Here is an 18,417-nt window from a genome sequence, read left to right as displayed (position 1 = left end):
CGAGGTTTTTCCAAATTCTTAAGAAATCATGAAATCATTTTATCCTTGATATTTTATATTGTCTACTGCCTATTAAACTGTTTGGTTTCCAGTAATTTCTCTGCATAGATGACAATTAACCTGTTTTGGCTGACGACGAACACGACAGCGCCAGTTGTTCGATTTTTTCGTTTTCTGCGTTTTGGCCTGACGACGAACACGGCAGCGCACCGGCGCTGTCCGCGTGCAGTAAGATATCCCTGTGACGCCGGCGAGGCTGGCAAGAAACGGGCGGCCTGTCGTCGGCAGCAGTTTGCAAGGCAAGGGCGCCGGCAAGGCAAGCGCCGGCGGCAGGCGAACTGCAAGGCGCGCAGGCGGGCGGAACTGCAGCGCACGGCGTGGGTTAGGGCAGAGAACGTGGTCGTGTTTTTTTTTTAATTAATCAAGTTAATTAAAAAAAAAAAAACCAGGTCGAAAGAGAAATACGTCGGTGTAGTGGATGGGTTTAATTGGCATTGCACGATTAAACAGAATGCATATAATCCATAAATTTAATTTTAAATAACATAATTTAATTAAATTATTTTATTTAACGTGCATGATTAAACAGAAATTAATTTAATTATTAAATAAAATAATTTAATTAAATTATTTTGATAAAATAATTTAATTAATTTATTTTATAATTAGATTTAAATTTTAAATGGATTATATAATTAAATTTATTTTGCATTGAATTTTTTAAATTAAATCAAAATAATTTAATTTTTTTAAAATATTGAACATTAATATCATTAATTAAATTACATGGAATTTAAATTATTAATTAATTTTACAATTAATTTATATTTTATTCATTATATTAATTTTACAGTTAATTACATGGCCGTGAGTTCATTTAAAGATTAACTTTCATTTTTTAATCTTGTTCTTTAATTAGCATTTAGTTCTTTATTCAAATTAAATAAGTTGAATTATGATGTTGCCAAAGTGACCTCTCTAATTTGGTTTATTTAATTTTGAATTTTGAATGTTTGTAATTGTGTATTTCCATGTGATCATTTGATCGGCCCAAAGGACGGTCAATGGTTGACCGGAGTACATAAATTACCTGTGATAGTAAACACGTAACAATTATAAGGATTTCACATGAAAATAGCAAATCAATCCAAAGAGGGGTTTGTTATTTGTCGTGCTTTATTGTTAGTGTTTGATTATTACAACAAGAATATTACTAGCAGTTAATTTTACTGTCCAAAGACTTGAAATTAATGGTGCACTAGATATCTTGGATGGGTTTGCTAATTATTTTGAACTAGATTGAAAATTAAAGTAGTGTGCATGTTATTTACAGTTTATTTTCTGTTCTCTTTTCAGTTAATGTTGCAAATATCTCTGCCAACTTAAATTCAATACCGGTCCTTAATGGTTCCAACTTTAAGGACTGGAAGGAGAACATTCAGATAGTTCTCGGATGCATGGACATGGACCTTGCGATACGGACGGAGCAACCCCCTACTCCTACGGTAGCTAGCTCTCTTGAAGAGAAAGCTAAATTTGAGAAGTGGGAACGCTCTAACCGCATGAGTCTAATGATCATTAAGCGTGCAATTCCGGAGGTGTTCAGGGGTGCTGTGTCTAAGGACACCACCAATGCTAAAGATTACCTTGCAGAACTTGAAAAGCGCTTTGCCAAAAGCGATAAGGCTGAAACAAGCACTATTCTTAAGAGCTTGATTTCAATGAAGTATAAGGGCAATGGTAATATAAGGGAGTACATCATGGAGATGTCCAATCTTGCTTCAAAACTTAAAGCATTAAAGCTTGATTTGCATGAGGAGTTACTTGTGCATCTCATTCTGATTTCTCTTCCAGTTCAATTCAACCACTTTAAGGTCAGTTTTAACTGTCAAAAGGAAACGTGGAATTTGAATGAACTGATCTCTCATTGTGTTCAAGAGGAAGAGAGATTGAAGCAAGAAAAGACTGAAAGTGCTCATCTAGCAAGCACCTCTAAGGATAAGGGCAAGAAAAGGAAGAATGTGGATGCTGCAGGTCCAAATGCAAAGAAACAAAACAAAGGAGATTGTTTCTTTTGCAATAAGGCTGGACACATAAAGAAGGAATGTACCAAATATCGTGCATGGCGCGAGAAAAAGGGTATGTTTCTTAATTTGGTTTGTTCTGAAGTAAATTTAGCTTCAGTACCTAGAAATACTTGGTGGTTAGACTCCGGTGCTACTACTAACATCAGTATTTCAATGCAGGGTTGCCTGAACTACCGAAAGCCAAGTGATGCTGAAAGACGCATTTTTGTGGGCGATGGAAAATCGGTAGAAGTTGAAGCAATAGGGCACTTTAGATTGTTACTCAGTACTGGTCACTATTTGGATTTAATAGATACTTTTGTGGTACCGTCTTTTAGACGGAATTTAATTTCTGTTTGTTATTTGGACAAATCTGGTTACTCTTGTTCATTTGGAAACAATCAGTTTCAGTTATCTATTGGTAATTCAATTGTTGGAACCGGTTCATTAATGCAATATGACAATCTATATTTACTTGATACAAATGCTTCATATAATGAAACCCTAAACATTGAATCAAGAGGTACTAAACGAAAACTAAATGATAATACTTCGGGTGCATTATGGCACAAACGTCTAGGTCACATCTCTAGAAATAGAGTTGAACGTCTTGTGTCAGATGGGATCCTGAATTCCATTGATTTCACGGACTTTAATGTCTGTGTTGAATGCATTAAAGGAAAACAAACCAAAGATAGAAAATTGAATGCATATAGAGCTACGGAAGTCCTTGAGTTGATACATACGGATGTATGTGGGCCATTTCCAATTCCTTCTTGGAATGGTCAACGCTATTTCGTATCATTCATAGACGATTTCTCTAGATATGCATACATTTTTCTTATTCAGGAAAAGGCTCAAACATTGGACGTGTTCAAGTCATTTAAGGCTGAAGTTGAAAATCAACTTAACAGAAAGATAAAGAAAGTAAAGTCCGATCGTGGTGGTGAATACTACGGTCGGTATGACGGTTCAGGTGAACAACGTCCAGGGCCTTTTGCCAAATACCTAGAGGAGTGTGGTATCGTCCCACAATACACCATGCCGGGCTCTCCAAGCATGAATGGTGTAGCGGAAAGACGAAATCGCACTCTACAGGATATGGTAAGGAGTATGGTTAGCCATTCTTCCTTACCAAAGTCACTCTGGGGTGAGGCATTAAAAACTGCAGCATACATTCTCAATAGAGTACCAACAAAAGCAGCTGCTAAAACACCTTATGAGCTTTGGTTAGGACGAAAACCTAGCCTAAAGCATTTCCATGTTTGGGGATGTCCAGCTGAAGCAAGGCCTTATAAGCCTCATACGGATAAATTGGACCCCAAAACAGTTAGCAGCTATTTTATTGGCTATTCTGAGCGATCAAGGGGCTATAAATTTTATGATCCCAACTTAAAGTCGATTTTCGAGACGGGTACAGCTGTATTTTTTGAGGATATTGAGTTTGGGGGGAAGAATCAAATAAAAGATTTTGTCTTTGAGGAAGAATCAACTTCTACTTCGGTTAACGAGGAGTTGATTCCTATTCCGATTTCTTTGGACAATGATCAGGATTCTCGTCCGGTCATTGAAAATACCGGAATAATTCCAGAAAATCAAGACAATGTTAATCTTCCAGAGGTGCAAACTCAACAACCTCAAGAAGAAGCTATTGAGGAACAAGTGTCATTGCGGCGATCTACAAGAGAAAGGAGAAGCACTATGTCGGATGACTATGTATTTCTTCAGGAACATGAGGATGATCCTGGTATGACGGAAGATGATCCCATCAATTTTCGTCAAGCCATGGATAGTTCCATTTCAGAAAAGTGGATTGATGCAATGAATGAAGAGTATAAGTCTATGCAAGACAATAAAGTTTGGGAACTTGTCCCATTACCAGAAGGTATGAAACCTATTGGTTGTAAATGGATTTTTAAAACCAAAAGGGATTCAAGAGGTAATGTGGAAAAGTATAAAGCTCGTCTTGTGGCAAAAGGCTTTACTCAAAAATATGGGATTGACTATAAAGAGACTTTTTCTCCGGTTTCAACCAAAGACTCTTTTAGGACAATCATGGCACTTGTTGCACATTTTGATATGGAGCTACATCAGATGGATGTAAAGACGGCGTTTCTCAATGGAGACATTGATGAAACAATCTATATGGTGCAACCAGAAAACTTTGTGTCAGGAGATCCAAAGAATATGGTTTGCAAATTAAAGAAATCCATCTATGGGCTTAAGCAAGCGTCTCGTCAGTGGTACCATAAATTTCATGAGGTAATTCTCTCATTTGGTTTTGGAGCGAATTTAATTGATGATTGTGTGTATCACAAATTCAGTGGGAGTAAACACATATATTTGGTTTTATATGTGGATGACATTTTGCTTGCCACAAATGATATAGGCTTATTGCACCAAACCAAGAATTTTTTGTCAAGAAATTTCGAGATGAAAGATCTTGGTGAGGCCTCATTTGTATTAGGAATTCAGATACATCGGGATCGTTCTCGAGGTATTCTTAGATTGTCACAAATGGGCTATATCGATAAAGTACTTAAAAGATATGGCATGCAAGATTGTAAACCAGGAAGCACCCCGGTCGCTAAGGGAGACAAATTTAGTCTCAAACAATGCCCTAAAGGAAATCTTGAAATTCAGGAAATGCAAAAGATTCCATATGCTTCGGCAGTTGGAAGTCTTATGTATGCTCAGGTTTGTACGCGTCCGGATATTGCGTACATAGTTGGCGTATTAGGCAGATATTTAAGCAACCCAGGTATGGATCACTGGAAAGCAGCTAAAAGGGTTATGAGATATCTGAAGAGAACTAGAGGTTACATGCTCACGTATCAGAGGTCAGATAGTCTTGAGATCATTGGGTATTCTGACTCTGATTTTGGAGGATGCCAAGATAGTTTGAGATCCACTTCGGGCTATGTCTTCATGTTGGCTGGTGGAGCCATTTCTTGGAGGAGTTCCAAACAGGGACTTACAGCTTCCTCCACCATGGCAGCAGAATTTGTAGCATGTTATGAGGCATCAAATCATGCAATATGGCTGAAGAGTCTTGTCACGGAGCTGCGCATTCTGGAAGGGATTGAAAGACCCCTTAGATTATTTTGTGACAACAAATCAGCTGTATTATATTCTAACAACAATAGGAGCTCAACGAAGTCAAAGCATATCGACATCAAGTTCCTAGTTGTGAAGGAAAGGGTACAAAGTGGACAGATTTCTATAGAACACTTGGGTACAAACTCCATGGTAGCTGACCCCCTGACAAAGGGTTTGCCACCTAATGTCTTTCTTGAGCATACTGCTCGTATGGGAGTTTTAGAGATGGATGATCTCTAGGTTGAGTGGGAGTTTGTAATTTTGATTGTCTTTCAGTTTGTTTTATAGATACTCATGTATTTGTTATTCTGATCAGTACTAAAGCATCATTCAGTTCATTACACTTTGTACAATTGAGTTAAAGTTTGATCTCACTAAAGTTAAAGTTGGACCAGTTGAAAATTGACATGAACAGATCACCTTGCATGTAATTTTCATGCCACTAATTCATGATTGATCTATGTCATTTAGTTATGTTGATGTATGTGACCATTGATAGGTTTAGTTGTGATTGATACAACGAAGACCGCTTTGATCCTATGTTAATATGACTAATGGACGAGATTGTTAGGAATGTCCTCGGATTTGATGACAATATTGTGCACACTAAGGATATATCATTCATTTTAATTATATATATGTCCAGTGGGAGATTGTTAGCATCTAATGGGACAATTATATAATTAAATGAATATATATGGTCATCAAATAATTAAGTCAATATGTGATCTAAATTTTATTTGGAATTTGACTTAAGGGCATAATGTTATGAATTATAAATGTGGATACCATTTGTAGTATTTCTAATTTGATGAGGGGCCAAATTAGAAATATGTCAATCTTTATAAGGGGTTATGGTCCCCAAAAGGCAGAGCGACAGAATTGTTTCGCTGAATCCCCATCGTCAGAGAAACTAAGGAAACCTAAGGAACTCTGCACCTTTTGGAAGATCATCCTCGGCTGCTAGCGATGGATTCCGGTACGCTTCCGAATTTTTACTTCTTGTTGTTTCTTAAGAATTGGATAGACGATGCATGCGTTGAGATTTCTCAACATTAGGGAAAATGCAAAATTCCAACATAATAAGCTTTTGAGCTGTAAATGTCTTGACTCATGATTTTCCATTTTATTGTTTCCTCAAATTTTAGCATTCATATGATATTTGGCCACACCTTTTGCTAAAGAAGTCTTTTTCCTTTAGATGATAGCTTTGTGGAATATGATCTTGAGCTTTGATCAAAGCATTTGCAATTAGAATAAATTTCTTGTATATGAATTAATGACTCATGAAATGAACTAATGCCTAACCAATCAAAGTCTAATTGCCCATTTCGTTAGCTAAGATTTGTGCTCTAATTAGTCATGCTTTAATTGATTTATAACTTTCTAATGACATAATCTTGCATGAAGCTTGATGGAGGGATACAAATTCATGTATCAGATCCCATAGTTGACATGAACATGATTTGATGACGATGTTATCACAAGAATACGTTTCTAGTTCCATTTTCTCACAATTGATTAGTATTAGTTAATTTCATCACCTTGTGAGGTTCCTTATAGATGATATATTTCTCTTTAATATGTACGATACTTAATCAGAAATTGACACAAGTAATACATCAAAGGAGATAGAAGGCCTCCGGAAAACATTTCTTTGAACGAGAAAATTTTTTTTCCAACGTGCTTATCTTTCTTGTAAAGGATGTTCCCAATTCATAATATCCATAAAAAAATTATTCAATAATTTTTTTCATGTATTTAATTAGTAAGGGTAAAATTGTAAATTTTTTCTGATTCCCATTACTTTCTTATTCATACCAAGTAGCATCAATGGTAATTATACCCATTTCAGTATCTATACCAAGCACTATCAATTCAGTAATCATTCCCATTGTCATTAACCCCTCAATGAAAACCTATTACCATTCCCATTACCGAATATATACCAAGCGCCTCCTTTTTTTTATGCTATATATCATTTCTCTTTATTTTTTATTTTTGAAAGACAAACTCGGAATCGGAGCCACGTTGCCACGCACGCGAAGCGGATGTGCACGCCACGTCATCAATAGCGCACAAGTCGCGAAGTATAAATCGTAATCGTATTGGACAGTTAAAATTAAAAGTTAATTTTTAACATGTGATTCTAAATTCTCGAACTGACCATTTCAAATCGTCGAACCAAAGTGACTCAAACTGTTATACATTAAAGCACTTTCCGAATACACTTTACATTATAGTATAGTTTTAATTAAAACTTCTCTCACAAGTGCTAGAAAAATAAAATAAAAAAAAATAGTGTTTTTCAACCACTTTTTTAATTTTTATCAGAATTTGTTTGTCTCACCTGGTTTCACTTATATTTAATTTACATATATTATATAATATTTTATTATTCTATTTTTTTAAGCAAAAAATAAAATTCGCCATCCCAATAGACCCACGATCGGCCCTACAATCATCTATGAGAAGGTAAATCAGAAAGTTACAGTTAACCACTATGAGGAAGGACATTACTTCAGCTTCGAGATTCACTCCTTGTCCACTTTAATAAGTCTATCCAGCATTAATCAATTCAATCATATCCCGGAAGTTATTATTCTATCTCAAGTTTGACTTGTATGAGAAATTAATCCCACAGAAGATTATACATTATTTATGAGTGCCCCATATGATCGATCTCATAATCGTATATAAAAAGATAAATCAAATACATAATAGGTCCATATAATTTTTTTTCCTTAATTTTCTCACATGTCTTCTCCGCCAAATTAATTGAGGTTGTTAAATTGAGTTGACTAAATTAGATAAATTTAGATTATCAATTTTTTTCATAATTCAAGCATTCAATTATTCGAATGGAGAATTGATTCAGTTCAATGGGAATTTCCACCAACCTGAAGAATAAATATGAGAAATACAAAATGATTCGACATTCAAAGTCGAATTTGTTTGAAAATCAATCACGCTAGATAAATACCATTATTGAAAAATGATTCTAGATATTTTTGTCTGTGTTATTCATAGCTTCGGTTCAGGTAATTCAATTGTAACAAAAGGTGATTATACTCATCATCTAAGATGTCAATCACAATCCCTAAGTTATGTAAAGAGAGATAAATTACAATGTCAACTTATAATCGACTGTCAAGTAGCTAGAGAGTGGAAGAGATTTTTTCTCTCAAAATTATGTCCTCATTGGACCCAGATCTATAGTATATAATGTTGCATTTTCATGCTACATTTTCATATAGTGTATCATTTCTCTTATAACAAATCTATAATCCTTTTAGTCAACCGGTGCCCAAGTTGATTAATTTGAACAAGTCAAAATCATCAACTAAGTCAAATAAGTCAATTAGAAGTAGGTTAGTTCATTTGATTAGTTTATCAATTTAATGATCCAATCATTCTCTCAGTCCAGTTGAGCAGGTAACCGAATTAGGCAGGCCAATCAATTGTCCAGTTGAGCAGGTAACGAATTAGGCAGGTCAATCAATTTGAACCATCCAAGTAGTAACTCATTCCGTTGGGTCGACTGACTCGTATGATCTCCCTACACATTTCATTTAGAATATATTATATTTTAAAAGTTTAAAAAATTTATGATGCATATATATTTTTCGATTTATTTGATGGAATGAATGATCTTCAAAATTAAACAAAGAATAAAAATTAAATATCTAAATTAAAAAAAATATTTTTTAAAATATAAAATCTAAATAATATAAAATTAATATGGTCTACCATAAAAAATATGATGATAAATCCCAGTCAATCTCATGGACTCAATTCCTGAGGGTGGCTGATCCGGTCTCACGGAAGTTTCCCACCGATCACCAGGATAAATCGGGAAGCGCATACGACGGCCAATCCAGATGCCCAGCATCCTTTGATTGCGTTCCCCAAGAAAATTTCTACAAATACGCTGTAGTTGGGGATTGAACCGCGGGTCCCTGGATCACAACCCGGATGTCCTACCGTTGCACCATTGCCTCGGGGACAAAATTGTATTGGGTAAACTTTTTATAGTGACCAGTCCCACCGTCGAAATGGCGAATCGCACAATACCTCAATCAACAAATACATGTTGCTAAGAAGATTAGAATCCGAAACCTCAAACAACACATGTATCCATGCTTACCAAGCGACGTGATTATTGTCTACCATAAATTCTTTACCAAATATTTATTCCATTTTAGCGGAGTGTTAATGGTAAATTTACTAATGTAATCATCAAAGAAAAAGGAAAAAAAAAGGAGAAAAGTTAAAAAAAGAAAAAAAAAGTAAAAAAATAAAAGACTGAAAAGACGTTACACTTTTGGCAAGTCAGTCCTTTTTGGTAAACCCGGCTAAATCTTCCAGTTGTCCCACCTTCCCTCCGGCGAGCGACAGCGTGCGCTATTTTGGGTAAAAAATATCCAGGTAAGAATAATCACGTCGCATTATTATGAATAAAAATAGTAGCATGCGCTGCGCTGGAAGCCAAAACGCTGGAAACAGCGGGATTGACTCGCAGCTCGCGCCACTCCAACACTCGCTTAAATTTACACTTCGATCCCCTCTTTTCCCACAATCTCGCTCGGCGGAGCGGAGCGGCGCAGGAGCAGCCGGGAGAGCGATCGGAGGGCGACGGCGAGGGTCCGGATCATGGGAGCGTGCGCGACGAAGCCCAGGACGCAAGTGGACGCGCCGCCGCCGCCGGATCAGCCAGCCGAGGACGGCGTCGGGGAGGAAGGAGCCGACCTAGGATCGGCGCCCGACGAGGGTCGGCGGAGATCGCTCGGCGATTTGTTCAAGGTGCGGTGCATTTACTCTGTCAGAACCTCCCCTTTTTGGCCGAAAGGGAGGGGGAAAAGCTGGATTCTATTTTTATTTTTCTTTGGATCGCCATTTCTGCGCATTGATTGGGCGGAAAAGTGGTTGATTTGCGTAAAAACATCGATCCCTTTGGTTTTGGTATTTAGGGCTCCGTGTTTGTTTTCATCCGCAACGCCACTGGTTGGTAAATGGCTCCACTGGCATGGCGAAAACAAAAGACAAAATGCATATCATATGGATGTCAGTGATTGCATTTATTTCGTCAGGCAAGATCACATGTTTGCGAATTATTGGTTCGCAAACAATAGTTTGATCTGAAAGTATCTTGACCTGCTGAGTGTGTATTTCTTCGTCAAGAATTTTTTTTTTTTGGAAATTTGCTAATTATTGTTCAGTAGCTGTTGGGACATGCCTTATATCGAAATTCTTCTTGGAAGCAGATAAATTAGATACATGATCTAGATCGAGGAACATGCTTCTTTTTCTTAACCTTCTTTCAGTTTGATCGATATAAATCTTCTCTTTTTTTCTGTACTTGTTGCTCAATTTTCTGGTTTTTCTGCTTCTCTTCTAACCAAAGAAACAATGGAACTCACGAAGAACACCTCCTTCCAAAGTTTTCATGGCACATCGACCATTCTACAAATGATCAGCGTTGTTCTTGATCACGTTGTAAATTTAAACAGAAAAAGAAGCAATTTGCATTTTGTGTTTGTAAGATCCTTAAGTTCAGGTTGTTCATATCTGGAACTTTCATCACATATTGGCAGAATACATGTAGTTTTCCCCTCCCTTCCTTTCCTGTGACATTCAGGAATATGATATTTCATACGAGCATATAAACTCAGCAACACGACAGCATCTAGTGTATGGAAAGCTATCATTGATTGCAACTGATTCAGTACTGAAAATAATAAGGCGATTCTTGATAATTGCCTTAGGCCATTTGCACAGAATTTATAGAGTTTGCATAGTTGCCTTGAGTTATACTATTGAATATAAGCAAAAAATATAAACGTTCACCATATTACATGTCACTATAAGCATTCATAGATTCACAAAATTTAGTACGGAGCAAATGCATATACCAAGGTATACTTTTCTCTCTAGTGCTGCTTAATGTTCTCTCCTTTTCAGTCTTTTGCAAGTTTAAAGGGCCTAAAAATACTCTGCGAGGCCTCTAGTTATTATTATTTTTTTACCTTTGTTGCTCAAGATCTCTGAATTCTATGCTTCATGGTTTATTGTTATTTCATCTTGGATTCATATAGTTACTTTTAGTGTTCCACTCCCACTCTTTTACATGAGACAATAAGCTTATTCCTGCGGTCTCATTCCTATGCACTGAAAATATCAATTGTGCTATTTGTTTTAGTTGTGCTTATCACCCCAGGTTGTCTCTAAACTTTAACTGAGACAATGCAATTGATTGCCAGTGTTTCTTATTTGTTTTTAGTTGTAAAGATGTTACCCTTTTGTTATTTATCATTCTAGTGAGTGCTTTCTAGTGCTTCATTTGTTATTTGGAACATTACTCTCTCTCTCTCTCTCTAAACTCTTATTGCACACACCTATCAGGTATTGTCTTTCTTATTGATGAAAAGTTGTTTTAATTCTAATTTCTTTCTATCATACTCAAAATCTGGCACATGCACACATGCTTAACAAAATAGGTCATGATTCCCACTTTGATGTTTCTTTGTATCTCACAGCTTGGTTGTATTACTTTAACATTAACACTAACAATTACAACCATCATAAAATAAAGCACAGTTTTATATCAAAAGAACATTTACTTCCCTTATGAGAATAGTGCCATTACAAGTGCTGGCTCGCAGAAAAGTTAAACTATCTTGCTAAACTTGATTCCTCCATCTAATTGTAAAGGCATTCCATCTAGATATAGTTCTGATCTATGTTTCAGTTTTCTTAGAAATTTTATGTATCAGTGTAACTACAGATTCCATTATAGGTCAGAGTTTGTCGTTCCAATCGTAACTGGTTAACTAGTGACATACTTGCAGGATGAAATGTTCTATATGGTTACCGAACAAAGTTTTTATAACCTCATTGAAATCTATGCTAATTGTATTTTTTTTTTCTCTATAGAATGAAGAGACGGTCAGACCCTCTGAGACTAAGACTGATACTAGTGTTGCATCTGAGACTGCTTTACCAGAACCTAAGGCAGCAAAAGACGTGGTCGAGTCGAGGACAATTGACAAAATAGTAATACAGGAATCAGAAGAACCTACTAAGGTATATAATCTGGAAATGACCGAAACAGAAAAGAAAGAAACAGAAGAACACCCTACTAAGATTATTCGTGAAACAAACACAGAAGAACCACACGAATCTGAAGAACACCATATTGAGGTATCTAAACCCGAGAAGAAGGAAGTTGAGCTGCATGAACCAGAACGGCTTGAAATGAAGGAAGCTGAGCTGAGCAGGAGAACAGCCTGTTGATGAAGTGAAGTGAATGAAGAAAATCCACATGAAACCGAAGTGCAACCTAATGAGACATCTATACTAGAACAAAAGGAAGAAGAACCGCAAGAAACAGACAAGCAATCTACTGAATTATCTAAATTTGTAATCCCGGAGGCAGAAGATGAAAAGGAAGAACAACTTAATGAAGTATCTAAAGTCGGCACCAAGGAAGCAATACCACATGAAACAGAAGAACAATCCACTGAAGTATCTAAAGCCGGAGAGGATGAAGCTGAATCACATGACACAAAAGAACCTACTGAGGTATCTAAACCAGAAACTGAGGCGGAAACGAATGAAAAGGAAGAACAACCTAATGAAGTATCTAAAGTTGACACGAAGGAAGCAAGACCACATGAAACAGAAGAACCGTCCACTGAGGTATCTAGTGCTGGAATGAGCAAAGCTGAACCACCTAACATAGTAGAACAACCTACTGAGATATTGAAACCAGAAACTGAGGTGGAACTACATGAAAAGGAAGAACAGCCTGATGAAGTATCTAATGTTGACATGAAGGAAGCAATACCACATGAAATAGAGGAACGATCCATTGAGGTATCTACTGCTGGAATGAGCAAAGCCGAACCACATAACACGGAAGAACAACCTACTGAGGTATCTAAACCAGAAACTAAGGAAGCAGAACCACATGAAACCGAAGAAGAAAATATAGAGGTTGCTAATGCTGAAACAAAGCTAGCAGAACCAAGTACAAATGAAGAACCCACTGGTATAGAAAAAGAACCTACTGAGGGATCTAAAACTGAAATGAAACAAGGAGATTCACGAAAAACAGAAGAACAACCTACTGAAGTATACGAAGCTGAAAGAAAGGAAGCAGAACCTCATGAAATTGAAGAACCTTCAACTGAGCTATCTAAACCTGAAATGAATGCAGCAGAGCAACTTGAAATAGAGAACCAATGTACTACACCTGAGACTGCTGAAGCTGCTACTACAAAGGATACCCCACTTGAGACCTCTGTTCCTTCTGCATCAACAAATTGTGATTCATACGCATCCAATGTGGAGCCGTTGGACTTAGAGGCGAAAGCCTCTATCGACAATGCTAAAACGGAGATGAAGGAACCCACTTCCACACAAGGAGATAAAATGGTCCAGGAGAAAATAGGTGTGTGATTCCATTCTTTCTCATTATTGCCAAGTATTTGCAAACTCTCTGTTGGGCGGATCCAGCGGGATTATTTGTTCTTAGCTTTGAGTGCATGGTTGTGCAATGTGTCTAGCCTCTGCATTGGTTGACACCCTTGTGTCTTTCATGATTTGCATCTGATCCTTTTGATATAGGGGGAGAGAATAGCTTGATTGTTTTTTCATCATTTTATTTTCTGTAGTAGCGGAATAAAAAAACATAACAACATCAAAATTTATTTGCTTCACACCCCTTAGGGTGCTACGTTTAAATTATGCATTCTGCATGAGTCCACTAATATTTTTCTCCTTTCTGGAAATATTTTAGAAGTAGAGAAACCTCTTGCATGTTTGTAAGGTAATCACAAGTGCAAAAATAATAGATAATGAAAAACACAATTATGAAAGCAAAAATCCATGAGAACTGTTGGAAACTTTGAGTATTGTGCTTTTCATGGTGATTCCTGAACCACATGAGCAGAACTTGAGCACATTTTCAAGCATTTGAACAAAAGATGGATGATAACAAATTGTTGTTAGAAGAGATTGTCATGAGCCCCTTGTTATACACTTCGATCAAAACTCTTCCTGTTGATTGAATCTCTGCTGACTCAGTTGTAAATTCGATCCTCTTCAAGTTAAGTTTTGATCTCTTGATCGATTGGACATCCTCTGGTCGTTTGGACCTTAGTCAAAACTTATTCACGAATCGACTCATGCAAACTCAATTATATCGACTTTTGGTTGACCATACCCTTTCAATAGATTGGATTTTTGATTGACCGAACCCTTTCGGTTGATTGAACTTTTGGTTGATCGGATTGTCTTTCGGTCGCTCGGACCATGAGTTCGATAACTCAAATCGGTTCCCAATTGGTCCCTACTCGAGCTTTTGTACAACTTTTGTTTCTTGCAAAGCAAACAACATGCAAAACTTAATATTTGATTAAACTTAATATTTGATTTATTTAATCTATTATATTCATTTGTTTGGAGTTTACTCCTTTAAAAATTTTGTTCTTTATTAATTGTTTAGCTTCTAGGTAACTCATCGAGACTTCCACTATCAAATGTTCAACTTTCAGTTGATCCTCTTGGATTTAATCTAGTTTCCAACTAGGTTTACTTAGTTGCTATTTAAGTCTTCCCATGCTTAGTCTCGTTAAGACTTTTATTGTTTGATTTCCAACCAGTACTTTCACTACCTATAGCCCCGCTAGGTCTTTTATTGTCTAATTCTTAATTAGGATTTGCATTGCCTAGTCCAGTTAGGATTTTCATTGTCTAGTTCCTAATTAGGACTTTTATTGCTTAGTCCCGTTAGGATTTCCACCATTTGGTTCCTTTCTAATAGGACTTTTCACCACTTAAGGTTACTCCTTTAGGATTTTCCATCAACTGTCAAGTATCTAGTCCTATCTGGATTTCTCATTCACTTCTAAGCTGTCAATCAATCCTGACTTTGCTTGAATTCTACACTCAACTCGATTAATTTTGATAACTTTTAACTAGCAAAACATGTAAAATCTAGTACTTGGTTTACCTAATTTACTAGTTCAATTGGTTGAAGTTTACTCCTTCAAGTTCTCTCTTTGTCAATTATCAACTCCCAACTGATCCATCGGGACTTTCACTGTCAAGTGTTTAGTTTCCAACTGATTCTCTTGGACTTAATTTAATTTCCAACTAGGTCTTTCCATCTCTAGTTCCGTTAAGACTTTCATTGTCTGATTTTTAATTAGAACTTTCACTACCAAATCTTGTTAGGGCTTTCACTATCTAATTCTCAATTAGGATTTCTACTGTCTAGTCCCGTTAGAACTTCCATTACTTGATTCCTAATAAGATTTTTCACTATTTAAGATTTACTCCTTTAAAATTTTTCATCAACTATTAAATGTTTGATCCTATTTAAACTTTTCATTTACTTTCAAATTTCAAGTCAATTTGATTCTGCTTAAACCCTACACTCAACTAGATCAATCATCAATTTATTTAATCACCCTCATATATTATCAAATTAAATCATCGAAATCATGAAGACGGATTACACTGACAGATTCCACTATAAAGTAACATAGACAAGGCAACAAAATTAGCTTTGCATTTGTTAACTTACATTTCTATTCTCTTCTGCAATTCATATATTGTGTTAGTAGACGGTCAATTTTAATTTTTTTTCAATTAATTTAGAATTAAAAACTTAAAATTTTTAAATTTAGAGATTTAAAATTTAATTTATTTATTAAAAATTTTAAAATCGAAATTAAATCAAATTAATTAAAATAATTAATATTTTAAAAAATTAAAATTTTGAAATAATTAAAATTTTAATTTTACAGTCACAGCCAAATTTTGAGGAAATTTATTGGATCAGATGATTGACCGGTCGAATTAAACTATTAAATCTGGAAGACTTGATCAATCACCTTGTCTAAATATAGCTATATACTCTCCTAGTTTTCCTCTTTAACGCCCCCGTTTTGTTCTCTCTTCCTTTCTTTCTTTTTGTTTCTTTTGGTCTGAGATGTTCTTTCTTGTCCTCTTTCTCTTCTCATAACCCTTTTCCCCGTGTAATAATAATAATAATAAAAACTGGTACCTTTTCTCCAATGGCGAGCAGCCACCCTCATCTCCCCAAAAAATCCAGCAGCTTCGTCTCCGTCCGCGGCGAGAAGCAGCGAGAGATCGACCGCAACCTCTCCTTGGGCGCCATCAAGCTGCAAGAATGCGACGAGAAGAAGGAGAGAGGCAGCAACGACATAATTCAAGAGGGAGAGGAAGAAGAAGAAGAAGAAGAAGAAGCCAACCCAACAGAGGAAGAAGAAGAAGCGAATGCGGAGGAGGCCGATGCCAGCCCCACCGCCATCTCCGCCGACGTCGATAACTTCATAGCCCTCCTTCTCTCCGTAGAAGACGGCGGCGAGCCTCCCATCATCCCTGAATCCGCCGTCGAGAGGTTTGTGCAGCTGGTGGAGAAGGAGATTGCCAAGTGTGAGGCCGGCGAGGCGAAGGTGGAGGAGGAGGAGGGGGGGCGTCGGCTCTTGTTGATGCGGTGGAGAGGATATTTAAGCTGACAACGGCGGTGGCGAGATTCTCGTCGGATCCAGGGTACCAGCAGGCCATGAACCGCGCCGGCGGCGTGCTCCACCAGGCGATGTGCTTTCTCGAAGGAGAGCTCTACGCTCTGCTCCATGATCCATCCGCCAATAAGGTAGATTCTGACACCGGCGAATCGCCGCCGCCGTATCCGGCGGAGAAGGTGGCCAAGCTGCAGGCGGTGGCGGGCATCATGATCAGCGCGGGGTACTCGATCGAGTGCTGCCAGGTGTTCGCGGTGGCGCGGCGCAACGCCTTCGAGGCGGCGCTGGGCTTCGAGAAGGTGAGCATCGAGGACGTGACGAAGATGGCGTGGGAGGCGCTCGAGGGCGAGGTGGCGTCGTGGACCAAGGCCTTCAAGCACGCCACCACGCTCGCGTTCCCCGCCGAGCACGCCATCTGCGAGGCCGTCTTCGCCGGCCACCGCCACGTCTCCGACCGCCTGTTCCGAACCTTCATGCGCAGCGCCGTCCTCCAGCTGCTCAGCTTCGCGGAGGCCGTCTCCATGACCAAGCGCTCCTCCGAAAAGCTCTTCAAGGTGGTCGACATCTACCAGGCGCTGCGCGACGCATCGCCGGGCATCGATGCTCTGCTCCCCGATCCGCCGGAAGCGGACCAAGGCGAGGATCCCGATTCCTGCTCGGAGTTCATCTCCAACACCAAGGCGGAGATCGCCGTGGCGAAATGCCGGTTGGGGGAGGCAGCCGTGGCCATGTTTTGCGATCTGGAGAGCAGCATCAAGTCGGACAACGGGAAGACGCCGCTGCCGGGCGGCGCCGTGCACCCACTCACCCGCCACGTGATGGACTACCTCAAGAACGCCGATGAGTACCGTGGCACGCTGGAGCAAGTATTTATAGAGCACAAGCACTCCGACGACGACGACGAAGAGAGCGGCGGCGGCGACGCCGAGAACCACAACCCATTCGCGGCGCAGCTGGCGGAGATCATGAACCTGCTGGACTCAAACCTGGAGGCCAAGTCGCGGCTCTACAAAGACCCGGCGCTCTGCAACATCTTCTTGATGAACAACGGGCGGTACGTGGCGAAGAAGGTGAAAGAGTCGCCGGAGATCCACCAGCTGCTAGGGGAGGCGTGGTACCGGCGGCGGTCGACGGACCTGCGCCAGTACCACAAGAACTACCAGCGGGAGACGTGGTCGCGGGTGCTGGCGTGCCTGCGGGACGAGGGGCTGACGACGCACGGCAAGAGCGGGGTGGCGAAGCCGGCGCTGAAGGAGCGGTTCAAGAGCTTCAACGCCATGATCGACGAGATCCACAAGACGCAGAGCACGTGGGTGGTGAACGACGCGCAGCTGCAGTCGGAGCTCCGGGTGTCGCTGTCGGCGGTGGTGGTGCCGGCCTACCGCTCCTTCCTCGGCCGCTTCGCGCAGCACTTCTACCCCGGAAGGCAAACGGAGAAGTACGTCAAGTTCGCGCCGGAAGACATCGAGAACATGATCGACGAGCTTTTCGAGGGCAATACCTCGACTGCAGCTGCGGCCAGCAAGCGGTGGCTGTGAGAGAGATCGCCGGCGCCGGATCCGGACTGAGACAAGAAGACAACTGTAGATTTATTGGCAATTCATCGAGCAATCTCTATGGTAATATTAATTTTGTTATCGGATTGAAAAATAAAATATTGCATGATTTTTGTACAGACTTTTAAAATCTATCATAAC

The 18,417-nt window shown here is 38.9% G+C and overlaps 3 protein-coding genes across 3 annotated transcripts; all 3 read left to right on the top strand.

Moving 5' to 3' along the window:
- The first annotated feature begins 1,377 nt into the window (after nt 1–1,377).
- LOC141835505 (uncharacterized) lies at nt 1,378–2,275 on the top strand. The gene is made up of 2 exons (XM_074722921.1): nt 1,378–2,139; nt 2,247–2,275. The coding sequence occupies exons 1-2, from the start codon at nt 1,458–1,460 to the stop codon at nt 2,273–2,275; spliced, it is 711 nt and encodes a 236-aa protein (XP_074579022.1). The 5' UTR covers nt 1,378–1,457.
- Nucleotides 2,276–9,764: 7,489 nt separating this feature from the next.
- On the top strand, nt 9,765–13,731 carry LOC141836443 (uncharacterized). The gene is given in 2 exon segments (XM_074723933.1): nt 9,765–9,968; nt 12,099–13,731. Coding segments are annotated over 2 exon segments (1,677 nt in total). The 5' UTR covers nt 9,765–9,818; the 3' UTR covers nt 13,626–13,731.
- A 2,518-nt stretch (nt 13,732–16,249) lies between these two features.
- Nucleotides 16,250–18,258, top strand: LOC141835602 (exocyst complex component EXO70C2-like). The gene is given in 2 exon segments (XM_074722990.1): nt 16,250–16,666; nt 16,669–18,258. Coding segments are annotated over 2 exon segments (2,007 nt in total).
- The last annotated feature ends 159 nt before the right edge of the window (nt 18,259–18,417 follow it).

This window comes from Curcuma longa, chromosome 10 (assembly GCF_044706935.1).
Source record: "Curcuma longa cultivar G26 ecotype Majalengka, Jawa Barat chromosome 10, ITB_CL_G26_1.1, whole genome shotgun sequence".
In the NCBI taxonomy this organism is placed as follows: domain Eukaryota; kingdom Viridiplantae; phylum Streptophyta; class Magnoliopsida; order Zingiberales; family Zingiberaceae; genus Curcuma; species Curcuma longa.
This window is presented reverse-complemented; position numbering and strand designations above follow the sequence as displayed.

Coding starts and splice junctions, on each gene's coding strand:
- LOC141835505 (XM_074722921.1), top strand. CDS start 1,458: ATGGACATGGACCTTGCGATACGGACGGAGCAACCCCCTACTCCTACG. Junction 2,140..2,246: donor TGCATGGCGCGAGAAAAAGG/GTATGTTTCTTA, acceptor ATTTCAATGCAG/GGTTGCCTGAACTACCGAAA.